General features: G+C 40.5%; 1 protein-coding gene across 1 annotated transcript; it reads left to right on the top strand.

Annotated features, from left to right (window-relative positions):
• Nucleotides 1–1,570: 1,570 nt before the first annotated feature.
• On the top strand, nucleotides 1,571–12,535 carry LOC115431209 (collagen alpha-2(IV) chain-like). Its single transcript, XM_030151440.1, has 5 exons — nucleotides 1,571–1,600; nucleotides 1,697–1,825; nucleotides 1,947–2,081; nucleotides 10,758–11,066; nucleotides 12,269–12,535. Exons 1-5 carry the CDS (start codon nucleotides 1,571–1,573, stop codon nucleotides 12,533–12,535), a joined length of 870 nt encoding a protein of 289 aa, XP_030007300.1.
• Nucleotides 12,536–13,798: the final 1,263 nt, after the last annotated feature.

Genomic DNA, 13,798 nt, shown 5'->3' on the forward strand with positions numbered 1-13,798 from the left:
GCTTCTTTCAACAAGTTGAGTTGTATAACCCTATGATGTCAAGGTCAGTAAAATGCATCCTGGCCATTCAGACTAAAGTCACACAGCAAAATATCTGATATTTATCAGATTTAGGACCACATATGAAAGTGGCCTGGGTCAGATTTTAAAAAATTGGATTAGTGCTGTTCGAACTGTCTTTAATGGATCGGATACAGGTCACATATGAACAAAATAAATCGGTCCACATTTGCCTGCATCTGAACATAGCCTCTTTCTCTTCCTTTAACCTTTTCTCTTTAACCCGAACTGGTCAAGGCAGACGACCATCCTCCAGGAGTCAGTCTATCGCCAAGTGTTTGCTCTTTTTTTTTTTTTTTTTCCATCTCCTCTTCTGTCTCAATAGGGCAGTTGTTGCTGTCCCCCTCCTTCCTGCTGTTCTCCATTTCCCTTAAATATACTTCCCTCGGCACCAGGTTGGGCATCCCTGCTTAGACTGTTACCCCCGCAACCCGGCCCCGGATAAGCGGAAGAAAATGGATGGATGGCACCAGGTTACGGAGGACTAGGAAATAGTTTGGGTAAGTGTCAGCGCATTTCACTGTACATAATGTGACAGATGTAATGTTGTTGTAGATTGTTTAGACTGGGATTGGTGTACTTACTCGTATGGCAAACCCATCCGGTCTACCATCTTAAGAAGGTGGGGTGACAACCCCAGTGTTGGGTTTACTCCTGGTTTTCTCTTACCTGTTCTCTCTCTCCACTTCCTCCTCCTTACAGGTGACCAATCAGGTGGCTTGGGCTCTTCCTGGCCTTCCTGGTTGTGGGTGTGGCCAAAGCATTTAAAACCCAGCAGTGGCAGAAGTCAGCGCTCTCGCTCACAGCCTCACTGTACCAGCACCACCTGTTAGTTTGTTCACCTATTTCTTTAATTGCACATCCATCACTTTAACTCATCCATGCACAGACTACACTACTGACAATACTGACTACATATAAGATTTAACTTTTTTTGCATAAATTAAGTGATTGCATGTGCAGTGTTTCCTGTGAAATTGACCGCATGGGTTAGTCAGTTTCTGTTCTGCATTTGTATGGAAAAAAATGTAGGCAGAAGTCAACAAATTGTGTTTCTTCTTTAATTGGTGGGCCAGGCCATGGTCAGTCCAGACCCCTCACTGCTGACGGTGTTATCAGATGAGGATGCGGATGCAGCTATTTGTTTTGAGACATTCTGCTGATGAAGAGACCATCCGTTAGAAGATGAAAGCTACCTTCATTAATCATCATTCAATGGTCAAGGATGAAACGAATGCAGCAGATGTCTTCTCAGTGTTCCCATGGTTTCTGGACACACAAGGACTGGTAAGACGTCTTCATTTGTTAAATCACTGAAATCCTCCATGCGGCATGCAGTGTCACTCATCACTCCTTTCTATGTACTGTTTTTGAATTACAGATAGAACAAGACTTCAGACTTCTGTTTGGTGTGGTCACTGCCAACAAATTCTTGGAGAGGTAGCCCGCCAGTTTTTAAAACAAAAGTTGTGAAGGAAAGCCACCACAGAGCTCTTGGAGTAAATGTACGATGCTGAGTCTGCAGCTGAAGTTGAGAATGGTATGACTGTTTTAATCCTCATTGTTGGTCATATTGGTAATGGTGCCAATTCAGTGTATTTATGGCATAATGTTAATCAAATGTGTTTGTCTGTAGGCTGGGACAGTGACATGTCTGCCATTTTGCTGCCACTACATTTGCTACCCCCCATCTGCACAGGGACGGAAGAGACCAGGAAAGATGTTTACATCTCAAGCTATCAATAACCTCATAAAATTCCTAAAGGTATGTTGGAAAGTTGTTTAAAATTTTCTTTCCATCACCTGCTGTTCAATGCACAGTGAAGTGATCTGATCTGTCGTCCTAAGATGGTCACTAAATCCTGCTGTTGAATGTGTTCTTGTAGGCTGGAGCCATTGTGCAGCAGCATCTAGACAACATCACCCGAGGCAGGCAGCCTTACTTTCTGGATCAGGGACCGACAAGAAGCAGCATTCAAACCTTCTTCATTGTGACTGACAAGCATGCACTTCCATGTAAGGTGACAGGTTTGGTGGGAGCTATTTGACGAACTCTTTAAGGCCCATTATGTCTTTGGTACGTCGTACAGTTCCTCCCTGACCAAGTTTTTCACTTTTCTGCAAACAACCATTTACAACATTTGGTTCAGCAGAAGGGGACTTTTCACCTTGTCAGTGTTCTTGGCAACAAGTAATGGTGCTGATGTTGATGTGGTGCCTGAAAATTAAGAGGCTGATTTGGTATTATCTTCAGCAGACTGTGTAAATAGTTGTGCAGCTGTAATTTCTGACCTAATGGCAGCAGGTGTAGGCCAAAGTGTAGTGAATTCAGTGGAGGAGATTGTTGAAGATATTCAGCAGCATGCTAAAGAAACTGTCATTAAGCATGTATTTGGTAATGAAAGGGAAACTGAAATGTGCAAGAAAGTTGAAGCATGATTTGTTGAGTTTGAGAATCCTTTTACAGTTCTTAATTCAGAATACAAATTATCCAAATTTAGGCTTACATAGCTTGTTTGGACTGGAATCTTTCAGTGCAAGGTACTGCTGCAGGTTTTGTTTAGTTGAAAAAGATGACTTTCAAACAGAATTCTCCAAAGATTCTCCCAAAATAGTGTTGCACACTAAAGACACCCACAGTGCTCGCTGTCAAGAAATGGCTTGTAATCTATCTCTTATGTTTTTTTGTGTGAAGAGTTCATGCTTATTAATTAACTGATATACAGGGTGTCCCAAAAAATTTGAAATTCTTTCATCACCTTATAATTTTTTTTTTACAATTTGTTTGCTCTTTTTGCTCAAAGTGTAATAATTTTTATTGTTCTGCTTTCAGGAATAGACATGCCGTTTACTGCAACAGAAAAGGCGATCTGTGCACTGAAGTATGCCCAAACTCAGTCAAAAGTGAATCTGCAGCGTGAATCCCACCACTTCCCCCATGTGTCGAGGAACTCAAGAGGAGAATCACTGAGGCTCTGGAGAATGTTACACAGGACATGCTGCAGCGAGTGTGGCAGGAACTCCACTACAGACTTGACGTGTTCTGGGTCACAAGTGGCGCACTCACTGAACATTTGTAATAACTTTGGAACATTATAAAATTACCATCCCCCAGAATTTTTTGTTTGAGATTTGTAAAATAAAACATTTTGTCCAAAATAAATCCTATTTAGTATCATTTCTCCTGACCATGTTGTCAGTCCAGTATGGACATCTCAAATGTCCTTTTTTTTTTTTTTTTTTTTTTTTTTGGGACATCCTATATTTTCACACAACTGATAACTTCTCAGTTGTGAGGCATGATGTTTCGGAATGGGTGGCCCAGTACGAATTGAAGCTATTGTTTGCATACTTTAAGGAACATGTTACATTGAAGGAGCTGAATTTAAGAACTCAGTTTTGATTATGGATTCATGGAGAGAAACGATGGGCCAGAGGCTGTGAATTTGGGTGGAGAGTCTAATGATCTGGGACTGAATGCAATTCACTCATGGTGTTTACTGAGGAATGTTCCCATCATGTTTGGAGTCTCACTCACTGTGCTGTATTTTACCCCCCCCCCCATTCTACAGGCGGTGGGGGGTGAAGTGAGCATGCTCAGATGTCTATGGAAAGAACAAGGTCTACTCTATCAGCTCGTTTGCTCAATAGTTAAAAATTTCCAAACGGTTGAATTATGAATGTTTAAAATGAATCATACATTCAGGACAGTCACCACAGACATGTCACAAGTTACAGGGTTAAATAAAATGATTAAAAAGTTACCACAGGCCAAACAAATAAGCTCAACATTTCACTGTGAAAATTTGGCAAAACAAATCCATGAAATATTTATAATTTGACTAAATGAATTTATGTATGTTAATTATAGAAGCAGGTAAATGACATGTTACTCATGTAACAGTTATCTGCAGTGATATAAACATGTTGGTGTTTGATGCATTTTTTTTTTTTTTTTTTAAAGAATGTGATAGTAATGGAAGGTTTTATTTACAGTTTGAACATGGTTTTGCTTTAGAATCAAACTGTACTGGCATTCTGCCATAGTAACGTCCAAAAATAAAGTGGAAAACTGTGATATTGTGTGGGGTTTTTTTTTGTTTTTTTTTGTATTGTTATATTTATAATGCATGAACATGATACTGGATGTTACCGCTGCAGCTTTAGAACAATATCAATCAGCCTTCAGTCACTGAGCATTTAAAGCAAAATTATCAATATGGAAACTGGTTGGAATTCAGGATCTGAATTTAGTTTGACAGTGGATTCATGGGTCGACGGGTGAAGTTGATCTACTTATATTTATATATGTATTTATCTCTCATTATATTACTGATATTTGTGCTTGAATCCGTGCTTGAATGTGCCGCAGCCTCCTCTCTGATGGGAGAAATGTGAAAAGTCCATGTGCAGGGTGGGTGGTATCGTCCATGATGCTTTGGGCTTTTTTCCTGCACATGATGATGTAAAGGTCCTCGATGCAGGAAAGACAGCAGCCACAGACGTGCTCCACAGTGCTTTTTTTTTTTTCTCCGCCGCTGTGCAGCTGTTGTACCACAAAGTCTACCTGTCTTTTTTTATCTGCAATTGCTTGTTGCTGCTGTTAACTGTGAAATTTCCCCACGGTGGGATAAATATGGTCTTATCTTATTTTGTCTTAAGTTTGGTGCTGATTGGATGAAAAAATGTTGGGTTGTAACAGTTTGGTTTTTCTTGCCGCCACACCCTGAACTACAGTGGCCCTGAAGGACAAACCACAACGAGAATCACAAAGCAAACAAAAATACGAAAGGCCAAAAGAGAGAAGGGGGGAAAAAAAACACAAGAAAAAGAAAATCCCACAAACAAGAAAAAAGGTCCTACTGGAAAAGTTAGGTACCTGCCATGACCAGGATCTGGATGCTGATTGGATTGTCTGACAGGTGGGAAAACCATAAGTTTATATTTAAATATGGCTATCACTGAAGAAATAATCAGGAATTAATTTGATGCAGGTCATACTAATGCAGTAGGACCTTTGTCTTGTTTGGAATTTGTGGTTTGCCCTTCAGGGCCACTGTACTGAACTCATCAAGTGACAACCTCTCACCATTTCTATTTTTTTTTAAAAATTCTATTTGTTGGACATTTTTTCATTTTAACGACATAGATACAATAATACAGCAGAACAGATTGACTAAAACATGAAAAACTGGGTCCATCTTGACAGTTCACCAGATTCAAATTATACAGCAAACAGCTGGAAAAAGGAATGTAAACATGCATTTACTATCAACTCTGATTCAGGAACCATTTTTAGTTTTTTCCAGTATTTCTCAAATTTTTAAAAAAAGTCTCAAAGAAAGTGATATTCTCCATAATGTAGACTTCATGTATCACATCTGTCCATTTTGAAAGTGTCAGTGGTTCAGCAGGTTTTAACCTTCTACCACCTACTGATCTGAAAGAACTCTTAGTTCCATCCAATCCATCTAGAGCAGTGGTCCCCAACCCATTTTGTACTACGGACCGGTTTCATGCATGAAAATTTTGCGCGGACCGGGTAGAGGTGCGGGGCTTCCAATAACAAAAACCATTGTCAGTTCAGAGCATGTGATCTGAAACACTTTCACTGTATGTCAGGCAATTCCAATGATTCTACAGTAGAATATCAACTCGCCCTATTGCAGAATCAGTCGGAACCCTGGACTTGTTTCCCTGCAACTAGACAGTCCTATCTGGAGCTGATGGAGACACACAGTCCAAGTATATTCAGTCTTCTCTGGATTCTTGTTTTGGTAACTGTCATCACAGAAAACCCAGCCCCACAAAGATATGAGGTTGGAAACGGGAGAGGGACTTTCAGAGCTTTTGTTGTGATATCTGCATATTCTGCTTTGACTTGAATCCAGAATGCACAGAGGTTTGAAGTTGTCTCAAACATGGATTGAGGTGCTTTTGTCACCTTTTGCGATGAACCTGTAACTTAGGCAGGAATCCTGATATTACCTTCTAAATACAGCTTTCTGTTTGCAGGCAGTCACCCTTCTGCAACCCCATCGTTTCCTTGTTTCTTCCTGAAAAAGTTCTCCAGTGAATTTTGTTTTTGGCTCATTTCTTTAGCTTGTGTTACAACTGCTTCATGAAATGGCGCACCAGAGTCAAGAGCGGTTGTGAGGTGAGGGTGGAAACTGTCGTTTTCAAAATAAAATCTCCGCAAGACTAATGGAAAAAAATTGCTTTATTATTAGCCACATTTTTTTTTTTTTTTTTTCTTTGCGGCCTGGTACCAAATGGGACTGGGGGTTGGGGACCCCTAATCTAGAGCACTACACTGTCAACATGCAGGTACACTGGGGGTTCCTAGGATCTCCAGAAGTAGGACAGGAGCTAGAGCCTTCAGCTATCAAGCTCCACTATTGTGGAACCACCTCCCTGCCTTGGTCTGGGAAGCAGACACCATCTCTATGCTTAAGAGTAGGTTAAAAATATTCCTTTTTGATGAATCCTATAGTTAAGGCAGCTCAGACTGCTCTTCATTCTGCTGCTATAGGCTTAGACTGCTGGGAGACTCATCAGGATACACTGAGCTCTTCTCTGCTCCTCCTTTTCTCTCCTATTCTTTCTCTTGTATTTACGCCCCACAGTGTAAAAAAAGATGCCCCCTATCTATTCAATAAAATTAAGGCAACACATTACAAGCAGTATTATTAATTAAATTTCACTGTTTGGTATTGAATAAATGTTAATTAAATGAAGCCCTTAATAGTTATCCACTTAATGAGTAGATCTGAATGCTAAACAAAATGGAATTAATTAAAAACTAAACAAAAATATTGATTTGATACAAAAAAGATAAACTTCTTAATGTGTAAATAGTTCTAATAAAAATGTCTTTAATTTTACATTTCAATGATATATAATTGAGCAATAATTGTATACATTGATCAGTGCATTAATTTGAATTCAAAGCAAGTAATTAGGTCTAAACATTCTTTTATCTTAGGAATGACTGCACTCTAAGAAATTTAATTATGCTCTACTCAGTTTAATGATAGAAATATATTTACACTTACATTTATTGAGTAAATTTGAAAGCTGTGAAATCAGTTATATTCACTGATTGAATTTATAACAATTGTAGATGAACTGTTAAGGCATTGTTAAGCCTATGGCTTTCACTCATGGTGCAACTCAACAAAAATACAAAACAATCACAAAAAGGCCAATAAACATTACCATACACATATTAACACTAAATTCACACCAACACCACAACCCTGCTGAACCCCTACACAGAAAAACAACACATAAACAAGCAACATGCCCAATACCCACAATGCAATGCAGCAAACATGCCATAATATGCCAATGGCTCACATCATGATGTTCTATGTAATGAAACTTACTCCCTTTTTTTAAGTTGTTGTTGGAGATGAAGACTATTGAGTTAGAATGAGTAGTAAAGTTCTTAAAACTGATGGGTATAAGTGGATATCTTAAATATAATTTGTTACTCAAATACTTATTTCTTTTTGTGAAATGAATGTAAATAATAGATGTAAATATAAGACAAAATTAACTGTTGGATTTTTAAGCATTTATTTTGGTGCGTCCAACTCAAATAAGAACTTAAGTGATTTTCACAGATTTTATTAAGATAGTATTGTGATATTTACTAAGGCCCTGAGTTATTTTTTAGAGTGTACCAGCCCAGTGAAAACAAAAAGTTTCCTTACTTTAGCCAACCACAAACTGTGCAAGATGAGCAATGGGGAAGAAGGTGGGCATTCTGGACTCTTTTCAAATGTCATGTGATGATAGCCTGCTTCATTAAAAAAAGCAGTTTGGCAGGAAGGGCTTTTCAATTAAAAACTCCCTGATTACATTGATTTGATTTCACTCAGTATTCTGTTTGAAATTAAATAAACAGAATGCTGATGTTTTATTTAACTACAATGAGTAGATTTTATTTCAAACATTTTTATTCGAAATTTAATTAATTGCCACAAAACCAAAGACACAATTGTATTGAATATATTTTACCAGATACATTAATTAAAATCTAAATAACCACAGAATTATTTATTACAGTGCAGCAAATACGTTACTAACTTGACTTCTTCCCTGGAGTCTCTGCTTTATCGCCTCTCAGATTTTCCAAGAATCATCGCAGGTTTACCATGGACAAACTGTAGACCTGCTGCTGTGGTCCTGCCCCTCTCCTGCCTTCATCGTCATCACTCACTGATCCATATAGTTGTGATAGGGTTTATTATGTAGTTCCATAGGTGATAGAGGCTGCTACTCTTTACACTAACTGTTGTAGTCGTCATATATCCACTGTTAATACTTGTCCTAGCAGTAGTAGTATTATCAGTCATGGACATTTACTCTGGTAACTGGTAATTATACTAACACCAGCTGACCTACTTTTTGACAGTTCAAGTTCAGTTATCTGTGCATCAGTGGCATCCATGTGCCCCCCCCCTTTCTCCCCCTTTCTGTCTCTCTTTGTGCCTCCTTTACCCTCTATCTTTAACCCCAACTGGTCCTGTCAGACGTACATCCTCCAGGAGTCTGGGTCTGCTCCAGGTTTCTGCTGTTAAAGGAAGTTTTTCCTTCCACTGTCACCAGTCACAAAGGCTTGTTCCTGGAGGATTCTGTTGGTTTCTGTAAATTGGCTTAGAGTCTGGTTTCGACTGGCTCTATATGTAAAATGCCATGAGATAAATTTTGTTACGATTTGGCGCTACCTAAATAAATTTGATATCTGAAAAGGACACTGAATCGCCAAAGCTGGAATACAAACACATTAAATATGGAGTTATAATTCAAAACAAATGACTGGAAATGATGTATCACACCTTACTTATTATTGTCAAACATTATCTACAGGTGCCCCATGAGTCTGAGTTGTCCACGCTGCCTTCACGTGAATGACTAACGACATCTCCAACTTTGAGTTGTCCACAGCACGCTCTATTTACACCAACGCAGCTATATATGAGCACAGCTAACTTGACTGAACAGAAGACATTTACTGCTGTATCAGGGAGGAGGAGATATTAGAGACTGAAAAAACGGAGATGTGGGGTTATCTGGAGGAGCATATTCTTCCTAAAAATGAAGATCCCCTTGTGTGGAGGAAAAGTGGACTCCAGCCTGACCAAAGACAGGGTAGAGAAGCTCTGTTTAGTGGCAACATCATTTCCATCTGAAAGAGTATTCTCTAAGACATATATATACTGTACTACTAGTGTCATGAGTACTTCAAGTACTAGTACTACTGTCATAAGGCCCACATGCAGGAACTGGATCAGGTTTACAGGTCTGATTCCAACATGTGGTCCAACGGAAATAAAGAGAACAGTTTAAACCAAACAAACCAATGCACTGATATCTATCCCATAATAATATAAAACAATATTCTGACATTAGTCCTAATTGTTTTAGATCCCAGACCCCTGTTAGAAAAGAAATACCTGGATTCAATGGATCCACAGACTGTTGGACAGATAGTAGATGACTAAGGCTCTGTTTACATGCAGCCAAATGTGGCCCAAATCTGATTTTTTCACCCATATGTGACCTGGATCTGATCTGTTAAAGACAGTCTGAACAACACTAATCTGACCCAGACCACATTCATATGTGGTCCTAAATTTGATACGGATCTGATATTTTTCAATGTGTCTTCAGTCTGAACGGCCAAGTCACATTTATCTGACCTTTGCATTATTTAAATGGGACAAACATCACAGTTCTGCGTCCCAGGAGTGTTTCTTCCATAAACACAGTGTGTGTCTGCGTGGGCTCGTATTCTATCAGGACCTCTTTAGTGCATGTGGGTCACTTCAGGGTCACATTCATTTCAGACTCAAAACTGACGGAAGTCGCATTTAAAGTGGAATATGAACCAACACACAAAAGTTGGATTTTACCAATAAAAATCCAAATTGTGCGTTAAGAGCTGCTGTCTGAACGGAGCCTTAGGTAATTATGATATGAGGATAACAATACATGTTTCTGTATGAGAACTCAAGGCCCCGACATGTTTAAGGAGTCGTATATCGTTGTACGTCATATGTCATTGTATGTTGTTGTATGTCGTCTCACCACAGGTTGTCACATCAGCCTCCAGATGTTAGTCTGGTTTTGTCTTTCACTTCCTGTTTTATTTTGTTACGTCCTCCTCATGTGTCATCTCTGGTATCTTTGCTTCCTGTTCCCCATTACTCCCACCTGTGTGATTACCTTTCCCCGCCCTGATTTGCTGCACCTGTGTCTCGTTTTCTCCCCTCCCTCTTGTGTATTTAAGCCTCGTGTTTCCCTTTGTCCTGTGCCAGTTCGTATTCTCCTCTGTGTGATACTTACCAGTGTTTTTGGATCCCGTCTGTCTGTTTGCCTGTTTTTGACCTGAATTAACTTTTTGACTCCTGCCTTTTTGCCCGACCCTTGTCTGTGCCTCTGCTTCCAACTGATTCCACGTGTGTTTGACCTTTCGCCTGTATTTCTGTCAGGTTACCGACGCGTGTTACTGGTCCGGGCTGTGAAGTCCAATCTCCGGTCCTGTCTCTGGATCCTGTGAAGAGTCCGGGACTCATTGTCGTCAAGGATCTGCTTATTAATATTGTCAGTGATTTGTCAGTTATTATTGTGTTTAATAAACACTGTGAACTTTTACGCCTGTCTCCGGGTCTTGCAACTGGGTTCAGTCTCTGTACTTAGACCATGACACAGGTCAGGCGGGCTCGTGTATGCGGGTCTTTTCCACCTTGCCGTTCTCCTCCTGTAACATGGGGACCTGCTCCCACGCCAGCCGCAACGACAAATCCTATTGGCTGTCGACAACGGCCACAGTTCCTTGCATACCTGTGGGCAGAACTTCAATCGAAGACCACATCAGCCACTGTGTGGTGTGTGAAGCCCCCTCCTCACCCGTCGCCCTGCACAGCCAGACCTCCACCCTACCAGACTGCCCCCACGGGTGGAGGAGCCTGTGGACCGGGTACTCCTTCCTTATGGTGGGTACTACAAAAGACGCAGACAGGACTGCTGAAGTACTGTTTAAGGACTGCTGAAGGACTGTTTAAGGACTGCTGAAGGACTGCTGAAGGACTGTTTAAGGACTGCTGAAGGACTGCTGAAGGACTGTTTAAGGACTGCTGAAGGACTGCTGAAGGACTGTTTAAGGACTGCTGAAGGACTGTTTAAGGACTGCTGAAGGACTGTTTAAGTACTGTTTAAGGACTGCTGAAGGACTGTTTAAGTACTATAGAAGGACTGTTTAAGGAGTGTTGAACTAGTGTTGAAGGACTGTTGAAGGACTATTGAAGTACTGTTTAAAGACTGTTGAAGTACTGTTTAAGGACTGCTGAAGTACTGTTGAAGTTTTGTAGAAGTACTGTTGAAGTCCTGTTGAAGTACTGTTTAAGGATTGTTGAAGTACTGTTAAACTGACACTGGTCCATGTTGGTGTCATAGATGCACCACTGAAAGATCACGACGGGAATTTACCAGATGTTTTTGTTTTTTATCTCTCCGGCCGATACAACCATGAATTATTTTGAAGGTGCTGAGTCCACCATCACCTTCATCATCGTTAGCAATTTCTTCAAACATCTCCTAAGCTACTGGTTGAACTGATTTCTATTTTTTGTGTATAGTTCCTATTGATCACTGATAGGAAGTCATATATGGACTTTCATTTGGGTCCATGACCTTGACTGACCTTGAAGGGTCAAACTGAAGGTCACTAATGTCTACATTTCAACTATCTTCTTCTACTAAAATACTGTTCGGGTTCATAGCAAATTTTTTATATTTCTTCTTTGGGACAATGTTTACAAAGGTTGTTCACAGTTTTGAGAAATTTAGATTCTTGAATTTTTGACGAATTCTTTGAAATATTCTACCTATTCTTGTCCTTCTACTGGTCCATCTGATGATGGTTTAAAACATGTAAATGGTTCCAGATATCAGTCTAGTTCCTATTGGTCACTGATAGAAGTCATATTTGGACTGTGATTGGATGAGTTGAGTTCACCTCCAGTCAAAGTACCGCCCACTTCTATATTGCATCCAAACCACAGGACTAGAACATAGAACAGAACCTGACATAGAACACATTCAACTGGTTCTGATCCACACAGAACAGACGCTGACACACAGGAACACTGGGACTGTTCAGTTGATTTAAATCTGACTTGAGCGTCCTGTGTTGCAGCACACCGGAGCAGGCGATGAGGGCGGCGGCCAGTCGCTAACGTCGTCAGGAAGCTGCCTGACGGACTTCCGAGCCCAGCCGTTCGTGGAGTGTCAGGGTCCTCGGGGAACCTGCCACTACTTCGCTAACATCTACAGCTTCTGGCTGACCCGGGTGGACTGTTTGGCCTCGACGTCCCACGGCTCCTCCACGTCCTCCAACACGCTGACCGAAGGCCGGCTGCAGCGCCTCAATGTCGGATGCTGCAACGTCTGCATGAAGGAGTGACCTTCACCCAGAGGACTTCCATGTCAGTCTACCAACCAATCAGCTCCGTCAACATTTAAACCGACGCGTGGAATGAGGCGTGTGACACTGTTAAATACAATAGTTTTCAGGTACATGTACTTATCTTAAACTCCTGAGACCAACAAAAGTACATGTTACATTTAATAATTGTCGTGATTGCAAACAGCATAATGCGATAGTTTTTTCAGATTGTTTGTTTTTTTTACGACATATCTTCCGCAGTGGACGGCAGTTTTTATTTTTGAATGAAGCTGTAAAATACACGGCTGGGTCTCAAGAGGTTAATACACTTATTTCTTTACTCCCTACTTTGTAACAAATATTTCTGCTTCCAAATCAGGCTTTAATGCATTTGAGGTGAGTTATTTGTTATTTCTTTTGCATCGTGTTGCGTCTGATTTGAACCGAAGTGGATGAAACGTGGAAAAAACGAGAAAAGACACGATGAACGACTGAATCGACCAGTGAAGGTGGAATACGACAAATCAACAACATAAAAGTAACGACATAAGACGACACAAAACGACATGATAAACAATGAAAGACATTTTTATAGTATCTGTTACTGGATGAACCGTGTGTGACCTTTGACCCCTGTCGATGTTCTGACTCTGATTGGACGTAGTTCGGAAGAATCCGGTCTGACTTCTGTTTTACCTGAATGAGGTCATGTGATTGTTCAGTAGGTTATGAGGTTTTCAGCAGCTGATTGGTTGGTGACGTTGGCGTGACGAGGCAACCGACCACCTGAGTGACTTTAAGTCCCGCCTCCCAGTTCAACCAACAAGACCTGCACTGAAGATGCACTCTGATTGGTCCGCTGAGAGGCAGCAAACACACGCTGTTGGTCAGTGTTTTCCAGAGACACTGTGAAAATATTTGAGTCTAACCTCAAAAATGTGTTTTTGTTTTGAGAACCAATGTGGACAGAGCGCCCTCTTCAGCTGCTTAAACTAGTAAATGAAAAAAAAAAAAAAAAGAACTAGAACCGGGTCAGAACCGAATCAGAACAGTTTGGAAAAAACAAATGCTGAGGACCGTCTGCTTCAAATCATAAATAAAAACAAAACATTCACTTATGCAGAACTGTGCCAAAAGCAGAAACAGATCAGAACCAGAACCAAGAGAGGACCGCAACCAGAACCAGAACCAAGAGAGGACTAGAACCAGACGAGAACGAAGTCAGTCAGAACCAGGTCAGGATCTGGGTAAAGGGTTCTAAACCCTGATCTTAGAACTTAA

Source organism: Sphaeramia orbicularis, chromosome 13 (assembly GCF_902148855.1).
Source record: "Sphaeramia orbicularis chromosome 13, fSphaOr1.1, whole genome shotgun sequence".
Classification (NCBI taxonomy): Eukaryota; Metazoa; Chordata; class Actinopteri; order Kurtiformes; family Apogonidae; genus Sphaeramia; species Sphaeramia orbicularis.

What these genes read in the sequence shown, in the direction of transcription:
- LOC115431209 (XM_030151440.1), top strand. Translation starts at nt 1,571, where the DNA reads ATGCTGAGTCTGCAGCTGAAGTTGAGAATG. An exon ending in ACCTCATAAAATTCCTAAAG is followed by an intron (nt 1,826 to 1,946) that starts GTATGTTGGAAA and finishes GTGTTCTTGTAG; the next exon opens with GCTGGAGCCATTGTGCAGCA. An exon ending in AGCATGCACTTCCATGTAAG is followed by an intron (nt 2,082 to 10,757) that starts GTGACAGGTTTG and finishes AACTGGGTTCAG; the next exon opens with TCTCTGTACTTAGACCATGA.